Raw genomic sequence first — 15,401 nt, forward strand, 5'->3', positions numbered from 1 at the left:
AGGACTTTTGTGACGAATTCATCCCAAAGACCCCACCTACCAATGCCATAGCATAGTGCGTCAGGACTTCAAAACAAAAATTGAAGGTGGGGGGAGGTTATAAACTTTCAGAATGGGACAGCAATTTCAACCATATCTCAATCTATTTTATTATTTAGATGTCTCCCCAATTCCCAATGCTTTCCTTCAATGTGTGGTACTAAGAAATAGCTATGTTATTCCACGGCAGAGCTTGCAAGGCATTTTAAAACTGCGTTTAGTCAAATCATCATTGAGTAAACATATTTGAAATTTATACACAACTAATATAATTGTAACATGTTACTGTACATGCAATTATTGATAAACTAAGTACAATGTGATGGGTGTTTGTAAAACTAGTATAGTATAGAGAAAACTATACCTGAAATTAAGTTTATTTTCAGAACAACTATGTTCTTCAATTTTAGGCCCCATTTTCATTTTACAGAAGAACCTAGTCTTAGTTCATATATATTAGCTAGTCTTCCCAATATTATCTCATCTGATGTGCATATCTTATGTGATGTGCACATATTATCATCTCATGGAATTTTTCACATCTTTCATCAGTCTAGAGAAATAGATGTATTTCTTCATAATGAGATTTAATGATCAGTATTTTTAATGATTGGTATTTCTTCATATTGAGATTTAATGATTGATATTGATATTAAATCATCTATCAAATTTAGTCCATTTTTTTATCTTGTTCTTATAAATACATTTAAAAACTTAGAATGTTTTTGAACCCAATATACACTTTTTCTGATGAACTAGACCATAGTAGTGAAATTGGTATCTTTAAATACACCTTCTGAAGAAGCTTACAATAGCACTAGATATTTTTTTTTGTTTTATTTTTGTAATCTTAAGACTTATTGCAGAAATTCATCTTTATCATTCAGGGTGCTACCCAGAGAACCTAGTTCAGAAGTATAATTAACATAACAATATCCTATAGCAATTTGTTTGAATAAAAACCAAACAGTCAAATTGAAAGTCCCATAATTTGAACTATTTATACATTACAGGTGGCTGTAATGTATGAGGCATGGTGCCTCTCTACATTCTAGCCAGAAACAAATGGATTCACATCTTTCCTAATTTTTCCCTGTAGTTTTTTCTTAGTTTATTCAGTTATATCTGACTCCAAATTACTTGTAACATAAGTCTTCTGGGTTGGTTTCATTTGTAAAATAAAGAGAATATGATGGATACTATCTAACATTCCTTCAGTTTAACATCCAATTCAATGCTAAGTGTTGATGTTATAGAAGCCATATGAATCCATAGAAAGAATTACTTGTAAATTGGCCCTATTTTGAAGCAGTTTTGTACTTCTTTTATGCTTGACCAAATGTCAAGAATGCATGGTTTTCTCACTTTTCTTTATTTCCCAGACTCTAGGTATTTTAGAAATCAAATGGAGATTGTAGAACACTTCACCCTGGGATACACTTTCAAAACAATTTAGCCACTTTGAAATGTAAATGTGATAAGCAAAAGCCCTACTGACACAGTTACCTTACTCCTTGCAGAGCCTTAAGCGGGTGCAAATGAATTCACTTTATGATAAGAACTTGCACCTGTTGGAGAGCAGAATTTGGAAGTAGCCTGTTAGCAAATCTGAAGATATATGAAATGAGAACATATTGAATTGCAAAGGGAGATTTCAGGTGGTATTTACCCACTGATGCAATCTGTAGCCATAGGTTAAAATTGGAATAACCCAAGGAGTCCCTGCTAGGTGTGTTTGCTGATGTTACCTCTCCAGTCCTGTCATGCAAATCAATACCTGACATTTCAGAATTTTACTATCATGGATGTCCTGTGTAGATCGAGTCACAGTTTTTTTGTTGTACATGAACATTTCTCAATATATCTGAGACTAAATTCTCAGAAATTCAACATATTAATAATTATTTATTAGTAATATTTATCTTGGTACAGTTATAGGACTAGAGCTACATAAATTTAGTAATTTTAAGTATTTGTACTGAAATAAAAGTATTGAGGGCTGGGGATTTAGCTCAGTGGCACCAGCACCTATCTGATAAGCATAAGGCTGAGTTTGATCCCCAGTACCAAAAAAAATAGAAGTAAGTTTTGAAGTTCAGTATGAATTGAATTTGTTCAGTGTATGGAAAGATCCATCAATTATATCCTACTATTTTAAACACCATTCTTTGATGTCTCCTATTTTCTTTTTTTGAGAGGAAAATATTGGCTGGAATTCTGCAGTTTTTATTAAGGTAAGAAATAATGAATAGCATTTTTAAATTTTTAAAATTTAAAGTTAATAAAACCCAATAAAACAAAACAGAATCAATTGAATCAAAACAATGCAGTGAAATTGGTACAGAATTTCAAAGTAGGATTCAAGTAAAACAATGATTTCCACAGTATATCTGGACAATAGTCCATCCCATCAGATATAGCAAAATCAAACCAAAACAAATCAGATTAAAACCAATCAAAACAAAATACTGAAAAGCAAAAATAATTAATCTGAACAAAACAAGACAATGAGAACAATTGGATTTCAAAAAGAAGATACAAGGAAATCCCCCGTATTTGCTATCTTGCATCCTGTTATTCTCCTTATAGATGCTTTGACTACTGACCTCATGCCTGCAAAGTCAACCAAACTATACAAACATTCAGTTGCTTTTTCTACCTCAGTTGTTATCAACACAGCCTGACCTCCAAATCAGTGGGTTGCTTAGGGGAAAGAGGCCTGGTGATCTCAGCCAGCATGCAGGTAGCACTTCCTTCTCATAGGAAGTGCTATCCAATTTTTCTCTTCCTGGGTCCTGCTCCGTGTGTATGGTTTACTAGAAAGGCGGGCTAGTTGGTTTGTTGGTCTGTTCCTCCCAGTCCAGCATGGCGGATTCCCAGGAAGTGCTGTCTGACTTTTCTCTTCCTGGGCCCCACATGGTCTCAAGGAATAATATTTTAAGCCAACTAATAACAAATTAAGATTTCCAGAAAGCATTTTGCTTCTTTTACAATAAAATCTTAAAATTCAGGTATCGTCAAAACAATATATTGTATAAATTTAATAAATTCTTTTTTGATAGTGAAAGGATTGTTGACCCAGACTGGACACTGTAGCCAGAAAAAGCCTCAGCTGAATTAGGGAGCTCCTGTCTCCCCACCCCTAGAGATTTACCTGTAATCCTATATCCCCCCACCCTTTGGAATCTGCCCCTGGCGCCAAACGTGTGCCAATGAAATACCTGTGCATCTCTAATGGCCTTAGGGCACTGCGCTATACTTAGGCTACTTATATTCCCCCACGCCACGTGTCTGCGAGAGATCGCCAGATTTCAGTGGCCGACGTGCCAGTCTGTCGGTGTCGGTCCCGGCCGGCAGGAAAAGCACACGACAAGAGTTGTTGGCGGACAACCTTTCCGTTTATTCTCTCTCTCTCCGTACAGCCTGCTCCGGGATCCCCGATCCCGCCCGAGGGAAGCCTCCTCTGGTCCGCCCTCCGCGGCTCCTTGCGTGCTTCCCTCTGCGCTTCTTCTCTCTTACTCTATTCTCTCCTATATCTCCTTCCTATTCTGCCTCTCCCCAAGGGTGGCACCAGTATATATACGGATACAGTGTCCAATCATATTAAAGTAGGCAAGGCAAGCTGATTGGCTAACGGCAGTTGTTGCTGGGCGGACTGTCTTACAGGGTGTGTTGTTTACTAAGCAGGAAGCAGGATATAAGCGCCATCTTGGCACACTCGGTGGGAGGGGTAATCTAGCTCAGGCTTCACTCTTTCCTACAGGCCTCATATCACCCGGCCAGGGCCCCCAACATCTCCCCCTTCTTTATTTATTAAGATAGAGTGGTCTGTGGGTCCATTTAAGGTGTCTAGGAGTGGGCCTACTTTGTAGGCCGAGGCATGAGAGAATGTAGAGGTCTATACCCTGCTGTGCATCACCTTGTTTTGTGCATATCCTTGGCCCAGGACCATGCTCAAGGTGAGTGGTTCATTTTTTTGCAGGGCCAGGCTTTTGTGAACCGAACCTGGATGCATATAGACATTCATTCCTGTCTTCCCCCCAACCTTTGAGGCGGATGGCAGTGCAGTACCCTTGGTCTCGCATCTCAATGCCATTAACTTTACTCCCGGAGGGACCCTCGGCCTTACAGGCCAAGTATATCGGAGTGGAGCCTGTCTTAGGTTGATCAGGAGAACTTCTCCCGTCTTACCCGTCATTGGCTTGTCCACTCAACTCTTAGAGCTGATGTTTGGGGGAGATACGAAGGGGTCCGCCGAGTGACACTGAGGAACCAAGTAATCACCATTGGAGTCGTGCCTTCCTGGCCTGAGCCCAGAAAGCACTAGGAGTGGAATCCCCTTGACTCTGGGCCAGCAATATCATCAGTGCCATATGTGTCTTTTGGGTCGTCCTTATCGACCGCAGGCACCTGAGGGTCACGAGAGCGACAACCATGAGAACAAGAATGATCCCATACACAAGAAGTGATGAGGGTTTGAAGAAAGAGCCTATCTGGCCTAGGACATCATCAAAAAAGGAGGCTGTAAGTATAGGTACTTCTATCTGATCTAGCTGCCGGATGGTCATATCTAGGCGCACGCTAGCATTCCAAAAGGAGGAATTGTAGGTGGTGAGAACATAATCCTGAAATTGCTTGTAGGCCGAACGGTTGACCTGAATGGGGGTAACGCATAACTGGGTGAATGCCCATCTGGCGTCACACAAATTGTTAGCCACCTCCCAAAGTCCTTGGACTTCTTGGGTAATTAGGTCGATCTGTTGCTGTAGTGCCATTATGGCGTTGTGCTAGAGGAGGTTAACTTCTTGCTGTTCCCTCAGCGCCAAGGAGGTGGTGTCTGTAAGATTGGCAAAGGCCTGCGCCGTCAGCGTGGACTGAGTCAGAGCAACGGCAGCCGTCACAGCCGTTGCAGTCAGAGTCACGAACAGTGCTGCCAAGGCCGCTGTGATCCCAAAATCCCTCTTATGCCTGAGCATGGGTAGCTGGTCCTGTTGGTAGACGGGATGAACCCAAACAGATTCGTTAAAGGGAACCCACATCAGTGGGGGTCGAAGAGCCAGCATAGCATACGGGAAAGACCCATTCCAGCAGTTCCCTGTAAAACAAGATTGGTTACTGCACTTGAAGGTGATGTCAACAGAGAACACCCATAAGTAGGGCGGTTTTACACATGCGGCCTCAGAGTTAAGGGTGACATTGGTGGTTCCATTAGAGGCAGAGGCGTTAATAGCAAGCACAGGTCTTAAGTCCATGCAGGCTCCCGTGGAGAGGCATAACCAATTTTCATTAAGGGGGAAGGGGAAACTTGTTGCCAAATTGTTGCTTATTTCCTTGTAGGGCTCCCACCAAGTCACAGCGCCATCAAAATATTGGTGTCGCTGTGACTCCCACCCAGTCACAGTGAGTATGTCTGTACTGCGTGGAAGAGAGAACCGGGACCACCAAGACATGTTTAGATAAGTAACTCCCATGCCATCGACAGTGCAGGGCTGCCACGAAAGTTGTGACAGATCCACCATCTGTCTTTTACGGCTTGGGGATACACGGTACGGGCATGTGGGAAAATCGGGACGGGTGTGCATGGCTGCTCGGGGTCTACAGGCTAGTTGGCTAGCGTGTTTACCCGAACATTCAGGCGGATACAGAAATGGGGCGGACAACTTTACCGTCAGGGAGGTGTCGTGCCATTTTATAAAAAAGGGCAGGAAGCCTATGCATGATCCCAGATGACATGAGGGGTAGCTAACAGTGGAAAAGATGACCACATCATTAGTGATGGGGAGGTCAAAACGTATGGGTTTGATGGTTAGCGGTATATCTGGTATGCAGGGCAATCTGGCGGAGCAGCTTTTTGCGTACAGCTTTGGGAGAGAGGGGGCTGTAGTAGAAATCATGGCTAGCGCTGGCGGATGGTGTATTGCCGCCCATACCAGGTCTGCTCCTATTTCAGTGGTGGTGGTGAGCATCAGAGCCAGGAGGAAAGGGGTTGCCGGGAGGCGGCGTGGCCTAGCCATTCTGGCTGCGCCGTACCCTAGAAGAGAACCAATTACTATAGAGAGCATAATCATTATTGTGCTCCAGAAGTCATACGGTATCGCTCGGTCGAGCAGCAGTATCCTGGTCGGACCGATCTTGACCGGGCTGTTCGTTGCCGTTGAGTTTTGGAGTGTCCCCTGCATTGCGCTCCGTTGGATTCGCTACGCGCGTCAGCCGTTCTGGAACCCACAATGGTTCTCTTCCTGGTTCCTGTGGGAAAACACAAACCGCACCTCGGTTCCAGCTGACTACTGGATCCGGGCCCATCCATTGTCCCGTCAGGACATCTTTCCATTTCACCCATCCCCTATTGCTAGGAGATGGATTACAATGTTCCATAGCCGGGGAGTGGTTGTTGTTGTTCAGGTTCAAAAAATTGTATGTGAATAGTGCCATGGAGAGTCGTGCCTTTGGGGGCAGGCCCTGGCTTACTCCCCCTTTTTGTTTTTGTAGAATTTCTTTAAGGCTTCTATGAGCCCTTTCAATGATTCCTTGGCCTTGGGGATTGTATGGAATACCATGTTTTAATTGAACCCCCATTTTTTTGCAGAACTCATTAAAGGCTTTGCCTATATAGGCTGGTCCATTATCAGTTTTTAATATTTTTGGTTTGTCCCATGCGGCCCAGGCCGCCAAGCAATGGTTTATCACATTAGACACCTTTTCGCCTGTCTCCGCAGTCGCGAATATAATATGAGAACAGGTGTCCGTGGAGACATGGACATATTTAAGAGATCCAAATTCTGTCATGTGTGTGACATCCATTTGCCAAGTATCGCCAGGGATCAACCCCCTGGGGTTAACCCCCGTTGATACGGCAGGCGTGTATGTGGTGCATGAGCCGCACAGTCGCACGATGTCCCGCGCGTCAGCCCTGGAGATGTGGTACTGTTTGGCTAGCGTCCTGGCGTTGACATGGAATTTGTCATGGAACTGACGGGCTTGCTCTATTGGAGATAACATATTGAAAATCCACAACGGGCGAGTGGCCGCGTCAGCAGCCGCATTGCCCTGTACCATGGGCCCTGGTAGGCGTGTATGTGCTCTTATGTGAGTGATGTATATTTTGTTGTGTCTATTTATGAGCAATGTCTGGATAGACAGAAACAAATTAGTCACTTTGGAGGTTGGCTTAATTGGGCCTGCAGTCTCAAGGACCTGTATGGCATTGATCACATATTTTGAATCAGAGATAATATTAAGGGCTCCTGGGAACTTCTCGAGGATGGTTTGTACAATTTGTAACTCTACCACTTGTGGTTGATCTGGTTCAAATTGTATGCTTATCGGAGGCATACCTGAAACCACATAGGCCCCTATCCCGGTTTTTGACCCATCAGTATAGACCGTTGTTGCAGGAGTAAGGGGTGCAGGGGCGGTGATTTTTGGAAATATCACCGGATGTTGAGTAACAAACTGTAGTATAGGGTCCTTGGGGAACTGATTGTCTATCTCCCCAAGAAAAACACATCTCAGGATGGCCCAAGTATCTATGCAAGCAGTCAGGATTTTTATTTGAGAAGCGGTATAAGGCACCCGAATAGCGTGAGGCGTGGAGCCAAAATGCTGGATGGCTCTACCATGTGCCTCCAGAGCCAGGGAAGCAACTGTTTCCGGGTAATGTTCAATAATCTTGGCAGGTGAAACCTTAGGGTGCACCCACAGAAGTGGTCCTTTCTGCCAAATCACTGCCGTGGGCTGAGAACTGGTCTGCAACAAGCAGACCTCAAAAGGCTGTTCTGGGTCAATTCTCTGTAATGTAGCTTTGCTTAGGGCCTCTTCTATCTTTTTTAGAGCAACTCTGGCTTCTGGGGTGAACTCTCTAGGGGAGGCAATATCCGGATCTCCTCTCAGGAGATCAAACAGGGGCTTTAAGTCCGAATTAGGGATGTGCAAGTAAGGTCTGATCCAATTTATATCTCCCAACAACTTTTGCATGTCATTTAGGGTTGTAAGATTATCTGTTCTGATGGTTACCTTCTGTGGAGAAATCGATGTAGGGGAGACTTTGGTACCCAAGTAGGTTACCATGTCTCCTCCCTGAATCTTGTCAGGGGCAATATGTAAATTGGCCTTTCTTAGGGCCTTGACCAGTTGGCCTAGCATATCCTCTAACCTATTTATATCTTTTGCACTGATCAGCAGATCATCCATGTAATGGATACACCTAACTCTGGGGAAGGCCTCGCGTAGGGGGGCCAGTAGAGAATCAAGGTAAATCTGACACATGGTGGGACTGTTGGCCATACCCTGGGGTAATGTGACCCACTCGTACCTCTGATCAGGACTTTCTTGGTTAATGGTGGGTAGGGTAAAGGCGAATCTATGGGTGTCCTCTGGATGCAGGGGGATTGAGAAGAAACAGTCTCTAAGATCTATAACATAAACTGGCCAGGACTGAGGGATGGCCGAGAGAGCTGGCAGCCCCCTCTGGATCGCCCCCAGGGGTTGCATCTGCGCGTTGACTGCCCTTAGATCATGGAGCAGCCTCCACTTACCTGATTTCTTTCTAATAACAAAAACAGGGGTATTCCAAGGGGAGGTTGATGGCTTTATGTGCCCTGCCTGAAACTGGGTTTTGATTATCTCGGTTAATGCTAAAAGCTTCTCCCTGGGTAGGGGCCACTGAGGTACCCAAACCGGATTTTGGGATTTCCAAGTGATCTTAATTGGAGTGGGCAGGAGAACTTTCTCAGTGGCCCCTAGGAAAAACCCAGCCCATGTCTATCTTTCCTTTTTTCTACAGACACGGGAGATGTCCGGCCCTGCAGGGCAGAGCCCAAGCCCTTGCCAGGGACATATCCCTGATTTTTAAGTATGTCTTTAGCTTGGGGAGAACAGGTGGATGTAAGAGTGACATCCATCTGAGTGAGGATGTCTCTTCCCCACAAGGATATCGGCAGCTGTAGAACAAAAGGTTGAAAATGTCCTTGGTGACCTTCCTCATCACACCAAGGCAGGGTCACGGCACTAACCTGGGGGGCAGCCACCATCCCCAACCCTTGGAGTGTGTTGTCAGCTGTATTGGTGGACCAGCTAGAAGGCCAGTCTTTCTTGGAGACAATGGAGCGGTCTGCCCCTGTATCCAGGAGTCCTGTTATTTTTTTACCATTAACCCTGAGCGAGAGCATGGGTCTTTTATCAAGAGTCATATGAAGTCCTTCAAAAATTTCTCCAGAGGAGCCAAAACCCTGATCCCCTCTAACCCGTTGTCTAGACTGGAATCTCTCATGGAGACTGGGGAGCAATAAAAGTTGTGCTATCTTATCCCCCTCATTAATCACCATGGTCCCTACATGAGATTGGACCATAATCTTAATGTTTCCTGTGTAGTCTGAGTCTATAACTCCAGGGATCACGGTAAGGCCCCGGAGGGCTGTGGAGGACCGTCCAATCACTAAACCGACTGACTTTTCAGGTAGCGGTCCTTTGAAGGTGGTCCCGACCACCTGAACGCCCATATCGGGTGTTAATAGGAGTCTGGAGGCGACACAGAGGTCCACGCCTGCTGACCCAGGGGTAGCCCTTGTGGGGGGCTGCCACCTTGTGCTGTCCTGTCTAGGGGGTGGGGGCCCATCCGTAGGGAGGGCCCCCTCTGGCCGTTTTTTGGCTCCGGAATCTCCCTGCCACTAATACGGTTTCCCTGGGCATCAAAAACTGATCTGCAATCTTTTGCTTTGTGAGAACCTTTACCGCACCTTTCGCAGGTCCCCGTTTGTTTGTCTGATTCCTGTCTTCTGGGTATAAATTCCCCCCGTCCAGTCTTGGGGCAGTTTTTTCTTATGTGGTTAGGATCCCCACACTGGAAGCATCCCCTGGGCTTACCAGGGTCATTAGCCTTCTGAGGCCTTGTCTGTCGTAAAGCGGCAGCTAAAAGGGCAGCCACGCCTGAGTTGGACAGTGGCCCTCCTATTTCTCTGCAAATCTTGATCCAAGCTTCTATGTCTTTACCCTTGTGGGGCGCTATGGCTGCCCTGCAGTCCTTGGTACACTGCTCAAAGATCAACTGTTTAACAAGAGGAGCAGCAGCAATCGGATCTGAAAAGAGTCTATCGGCTGCCTCTTGCATTCTGGCCACAAAATCCACAAAAGGTTCTGCGTTGCCCTGAACAATTTTAGAGAGGCATTGTGAGGCCGCTCCTGTGTTGTTTACCTGCTTCCAGGCACGAATACCTATGTTGTGTATTTGCTCATATACACCTGGAGGGAATCTGGTCTGATCTTGGGCATATTGACCCTTACCCATAAGCATGTCCTCATTTTGTCCCCTATGGCCCCTAGCCGCATTTCTCTCGGCCTGCTCGGCAGCAAACTCAGTGTACCAGGCGCGCCAGTCCAGAAAAGCCCCGGGGGCCAGGCAGGCTTTAGCCAACTGGGTCCAATCACTGGGTGTCAGGAAACCACCGGCGGACAGATTTTCCAACATTGTTATAGTGTAAGGAGCAGTAGGGCCAAACGTGGCAACCGCAGTTTTGAGCTCCTTAATTTGCTTAATCTCCAGTGGTTCCCAGTAATTGGGTCCCTGGCCTTGCGCCAGGTGTACCGGATAGAACCCACATTGTTCGTACTCATTTGCCCCATGGGGGATTTGTTCCATCTTAAATGTCCATCTACGAAAGTACTTTTCTTGGGACCTTGGTATTCTCTCACAAGACGGTGTCTCCCTGTGAGATGACTGTCTCTCCTTATCACAAAATGGCGCCTCTTTACAACATGGCCGACCAGCCTTTAGGACACAAGATGGCGGGTCGTCAGGCAAATAAGATGGCGGCTCTGCATGTGACAACGGTCCAGGCCACTCCCTCCATGGGGGTGGCAACGGAGGTGGGCCCCAGGCTGCCATCTCCCCATAGGAACTGGCGTTTGGGACCCCCCAGGGTGGCGCGGAAGGCTCTATGACCTTCCGTTGGGGAGTGCTCAAGAGTTCTTTTCCCTTTTTTAGGTCTGTCTGCATCTTGACTAGATCTCTACGTAAAGCTGCGAAGGGATTAGGGGAGTCACTTACCTCATTGTCCTCGCCCTCCGAGGTATCTGAGTCTGAGGAATCCGAGGCAGGGGGCGCCTCTCTCTTGCCTCGCTCTCGCGAGCGCCCTCGCACGCTCCCTGCGATGGACCCCTCCCGGGAGGACTCCGAGCGGGCCCCCTCAAAAGCTCGGCGGGCCCGAGAGAGCCCGTCCGCGCTATCTTTAGCCCCGTTCCTCTCCCCTTTGAGGCAGGAATGAATCATCTCCCAGAGCGGCCGAACCGAAAGTGGAAGCCGGCACTCCGCTTCTGCTCGTTCTAAATCTTTACCCAATTTCTCCCAACAAGGCAGGGACAAATGTCCCGTCGGCAGGAACCAGGGTGCCGCCTCATCTATTTGTTGGAGGAATTCTGCAAGTGTCTTGGAACTTATTGATATGCCTGAAATCTTGAGCAGGTCTTTCACTGCTCTTACCAGTGACTTGGAACTCTTAGTGGGTAAGTTGCCCATGCCTGTCACTGAGAAGTTTGTTCTCACCGTGTGAGGCTAGTCTGCCACGTACACGTGAGCCTGAGGGGAGTCTAAAAAGCCCTGTAGGTGCGCGCCACCCAGAGCCCAGGTTTATCCCCTACTCACCTGTCCTGCAGTGCAGTACTGGAGCGTTGTCCGCCTCGTCTCGGGGGTGATCAGGTCCCCGTACGGGCCACCAATTGTCGGTGTCGGTCCCGGCCGGCAGGAAAAGCACACGACAAGAGTTGTTGGTGGACAACCTTTCCGTTTATTCTCTCTCTCTCCGTACAGCCTGCTCCGGGATCCCCGATCCCGCCCGAGGGAAGCCTCCTCTGGTCCGCCCTCCGCGGCTCCTTGCGTGCTTCCCTCTGCGCTTCTTCTCTCTTACTCTATTCTCTCCTATATCTCCTTCCTATTCTGCCTCTCCCCAAGGGTGGCACCAGTATATATACGGATACAGTGTCCAATCATATTAAAGTAGGCAAGGCAAGCTGATTGGCTAACGGCAGTTGTTGCTGGGCGGACTGTCTTACAGGGTGTGTTGTTTACTAAGCAGGAAGCAGGATATAAGCGCCATCTTGGCACACTCGGTGGGAGGGGTAATCTAGCTCAGGCTTCACTCTTTCCTACAGGCCTCATATCACCCGGCCAGGGCCCCCAACACCAGTCATTTCTCTTCGTGTTCTCAGAATAAAGGCCTCTTTTGTTTTATACTTCTCATCTTTTGGAAATATTTTTCATCTTCTGGAAATAATCCTATCATTTGGTGCCATGACTTGATCAACAGTCGATTGACTCTTGGGACCCACATGCCCAGTTGGGTCCCCAGCCAATTCATGAACTGGTAACATCCTGGCTTGATTCTACGCTTTTCCTTCTGCCGAGATGCATTTCATCTCTTGCCGGCCACCTCCATGCACCACCAACCAGATTGATTTAAAGTGAGCATGCTCCAGAAGACTCGTGGCACTGGTCTGGGCCCCAGTGGACTGGTCTCCCCCTGTTTGCGTGGGTCTCTAGCATTTTCACATCCCTAGGACAGCCCTAAGCAGGGTTTTTTTCTGGGCTAGCCTGTGTCCACACTAAAATCGCTCATGTTCTTTGGGTTCTGATAGCCTAAAGCAGAGATTTTTGGACCGCCCACACTGAAAAATCCCTCGCTTTCCTTTAAAATCTCACACTTTCACTGGCAAAGCTGCTACTGACCTCGCGCAAACTCCACTCGTACATTTCTCAGTGAAGACTAGAATATACTAGTTTTGAAACCTTAGCTCTACCTTGTGGCGTCACAGAATCAGTGATGGCTTATTCTTTGGGCCACAGATTTTTACTTGCCTAAATCAACAATGGGAAATTTACTTCCTCACTCCCAAAAAACGCCGTTACAATGCTTAATTTCCAGTTTATGTACCTTAAAAATTAAAAGTACTATAAAAACTATATTATTAACTTTTTACTGCCAGGAAATTTGGCCTATGTACCCACGCCTTGGCCAATGTTGGCCCAGGAAGGAACATTCGATGTTTCCTTTCTACAAACACTGCATGATTTCTGTCAAGCCAGTGACAGAGTGATAGAGCTACTGTACATAGAAGCGTTTTTCGTTCTGAGAACATGCCCATCTCTCATTAAATCTTGTGCTCCTGCTGAGATACTTTTAGCTAACACTACCGCACTGCAAACTTTTCCGTCCTGTCCTCCGGTGTTTTCCCGGCCACCGCCTGCCTACCCCCAAACTTGTTCCCTGCCGTTATCTCCCACCAGACCACTCTCCCTTCCCCCATGCCTGATTCTCTCAGCAGTCCTGGTCCCAATGTGTTGCAGATATCTCCCGCTGTGAGATCATCTCCCTCTCTGCCTTCCGGGACCCATAACTCTCCCAGCAACTCTAATCACTCTGTTAGCGCTTCCTCAAAGTCTCCAATTTCTTGTTCTGAGAATTCTCTATCCCCTACAGCATTCTCACCACCTGCCCACCATACTAGGTCCTGGTTGCTATGTCCTTCCTGCAAATCACGTGATTGTTCTAGCTTGTGCTGGGAACAGTCGCCATGTTGCAACCATCTGCCACATAGCAGGGCTCCGCCATGTTCAGGTAGTTGCCATGGCACCCCATGCTCAGAGGGGTCATGTGGCAACAGCGCACCGCCATTTTCAGGTTCCAGGGCGACAGGGTTCCGCCATATTCATTCTGGTCTCGCAGTCAATGGGCGTCCCCTTATGTCTCCTCTTGTGAACAGCAACAGCTGCCTTGTTGTGGTCTACATGGTGATGGCCCACAACAATCCTCTTGTTTCAAGGCACACAGTGCAATGCCATCTGCCTGTGTTTCCTCGTCAAAGGGTGAGCAACAGCCGCTCTGTAGCCACTCTTCAGATAATTACTCACACGCGTCTACCAGGCGGATAGGTTGCCCAATGGCACTCTCCTCCACATTCTTCTCCTCAGGCTCTGCTGCCACTTCAGGAGCAAGCCAGTCCTGAAGGACTTGTTAATATACATGTGCCATTTTCTCTTTCTGATCTGTCTCAGATTACCCATAAATTAGGCAGCTTCTCTGTTGACCCACAGAATTATATCAGGCAATTTGAATTTATCACCAATTGTTATGATTTACATTTTAAAGATGTTTATGTGACTTTAAATACCACCCTTAGCTCGCAAGAGTGAAATCAGCTGTGGCAAGCAGCTCGAAAAGAAGCTGACCACAGGCATAGGGCAAATATCACTGACAACGACCCTGGGCCTGTAGCTGTGCCAGACCAAGATCCTAACTGGAACTATCAAAATGGACAAGGTTTAACAAAATTACGTAAGATGATTGAGTGTCTGATTGTGGGCCTTAATAAGATCACTCACAAGCACAGTAATTATAATAAGCTTTTAGAATAGGTCCAGGAGGCTAATGAAAACCCGGCTGTGTTTCTAAATCAGCTTCAGGAAACCTTAATTAAATATACTAATGTAAACCCACACTCTCATGAAGGGATGATTGTTGTTAGCTCTTATTTCACAGTCTACTCCTGATATTCGTGCAAAATTACAAAAGGTTGAACATGGCCCTCAAACTCCACAAGGAGATCCACTTAAATTAGCCTTCCAATCTTCAACAATAGAGATAAGCTTCAAAAAGAGGAAAAGCAAGCTCAAAATTTAAAGTTTGCTAAGTATCAGTCTGACTTCTTAGCAGTGGGACTCAGCGCTCCCAAGACAAAAAATCCACAACAAGGTATGGCTGTCCAAGTCCCGCCTGGACCGCGCTTCAAATGCAGCAAACAAGGACACTGGGAAAGAATTGCCCTAACCCTGGCATTCCTCCTGGGCCCTGCCCATACTGCAACATTAAAGGGTATTGGAAGAGCAATTGTCCTAAATGCCAGTGAATGACTAGGCCATCTTATAATCCCTCGCCCTCACAGGAGACTTCATCAATGCCAGATTGATTGCTGACTGATCCGCTCGGACCTGCTGCGGAAGATTGATGGGGCTCAGGACTCACAGCCCCCACTCATTCACCTTGTCTCACTGGAAGTCTCAGGCAAAATAATATCTCTGCTTGTGGACATGGGGGCGAACTATAGTGTACTTCCTGAATTTTCGGGACACTATAGTAAGTCTCTGATTTCTGTTGTGGGTGTTGACGGTCAGCCAAATCAACCTTTGCAGACAGGGCCTATCCCATGTAGAGTCCAGACTCTTTTCTTTACCCATAGCTCTTAGTAATCCCAACATGTCCCACACCCCTTTTAGGTAGATACCTTCTTCAAAAGCTTAATTTTTCCTTCACTTTCTCTCTCCCCAAAGCCCTAATCCTCCAAACAGCCTCACAATGCATCGCAAAGCCATTTCCCCC

General features: G+C 46.6%; 2 protein-coding genes across 2 annotated transcripts; both read right to left on the bottom strand.

The window, feature by feature from the left end:
- Window positions 1-3,457: 3,457 nt before the first annotated feature.
- LOC134474382 (uncharacterized) lies at window positions 3,458-11,793 on the bottom strand. Its single transcript, XM_063242167.1, has 2 exons — window positions 11,675-11,793; window positions 3,458-6,285 (listed from the first exon to the last, which is right to left on the bottom strand). The coding sequence occupies exon 2, from the start codon at window positions 6,216-6,218 to the stop codon at window positions 4,827-4,829; it is 1,392 nt and encodes a 463-aa protein (XP_063098237.1). The 5' UTR covers window positions 6,219-6,285; window positions 11,675-11,793; the 3' UTR covers window positions 3,458-4,826.
- LOC106028786 (endogenous retrovirus group K member 24 Gag polyprotein-like) lies at window positions 9,765-13,700 on the bottom strand. The gene is made up of 4 exons (XM_063235817.1): window positions 13,580-13,700; window positions 10,229-11,448; window positions 9,901-10,081; window positions 9,765-9,838 (listed from the first exon to the last, which is right to left on the bottom strand). Exons 1-4 carry the CDS (start codon window positions 13,698-13,700, stop codon window positions 9,765-9,767), a joined length of 1,596 nt encoding a protein of 531 aa, XP_063091887.1.
- Between the last annotated feature and the right edge of the window lie 1,701 nt (window positions 13,701-15,401).

The sequence above is a fragment of the Cavia porcellus genome, unplaced genomic scaffold (genome assembly GCF_034190915.1).
Source record: "Cavia porcellus strain 051 isolate PalLab524CR breed Dunkin Hartley unplaced genomic scaffold, mCavPor4.1 scaffold_2, whole genome shotgun sequence".
In the NCBI taxonomy this organism is placed as follows: domain Eukaryota; kingdom Metazoa; phylum Chordata; class Mammalia; order Rodentia; family Caviidae; genus Cavia; species Cavia porcellus.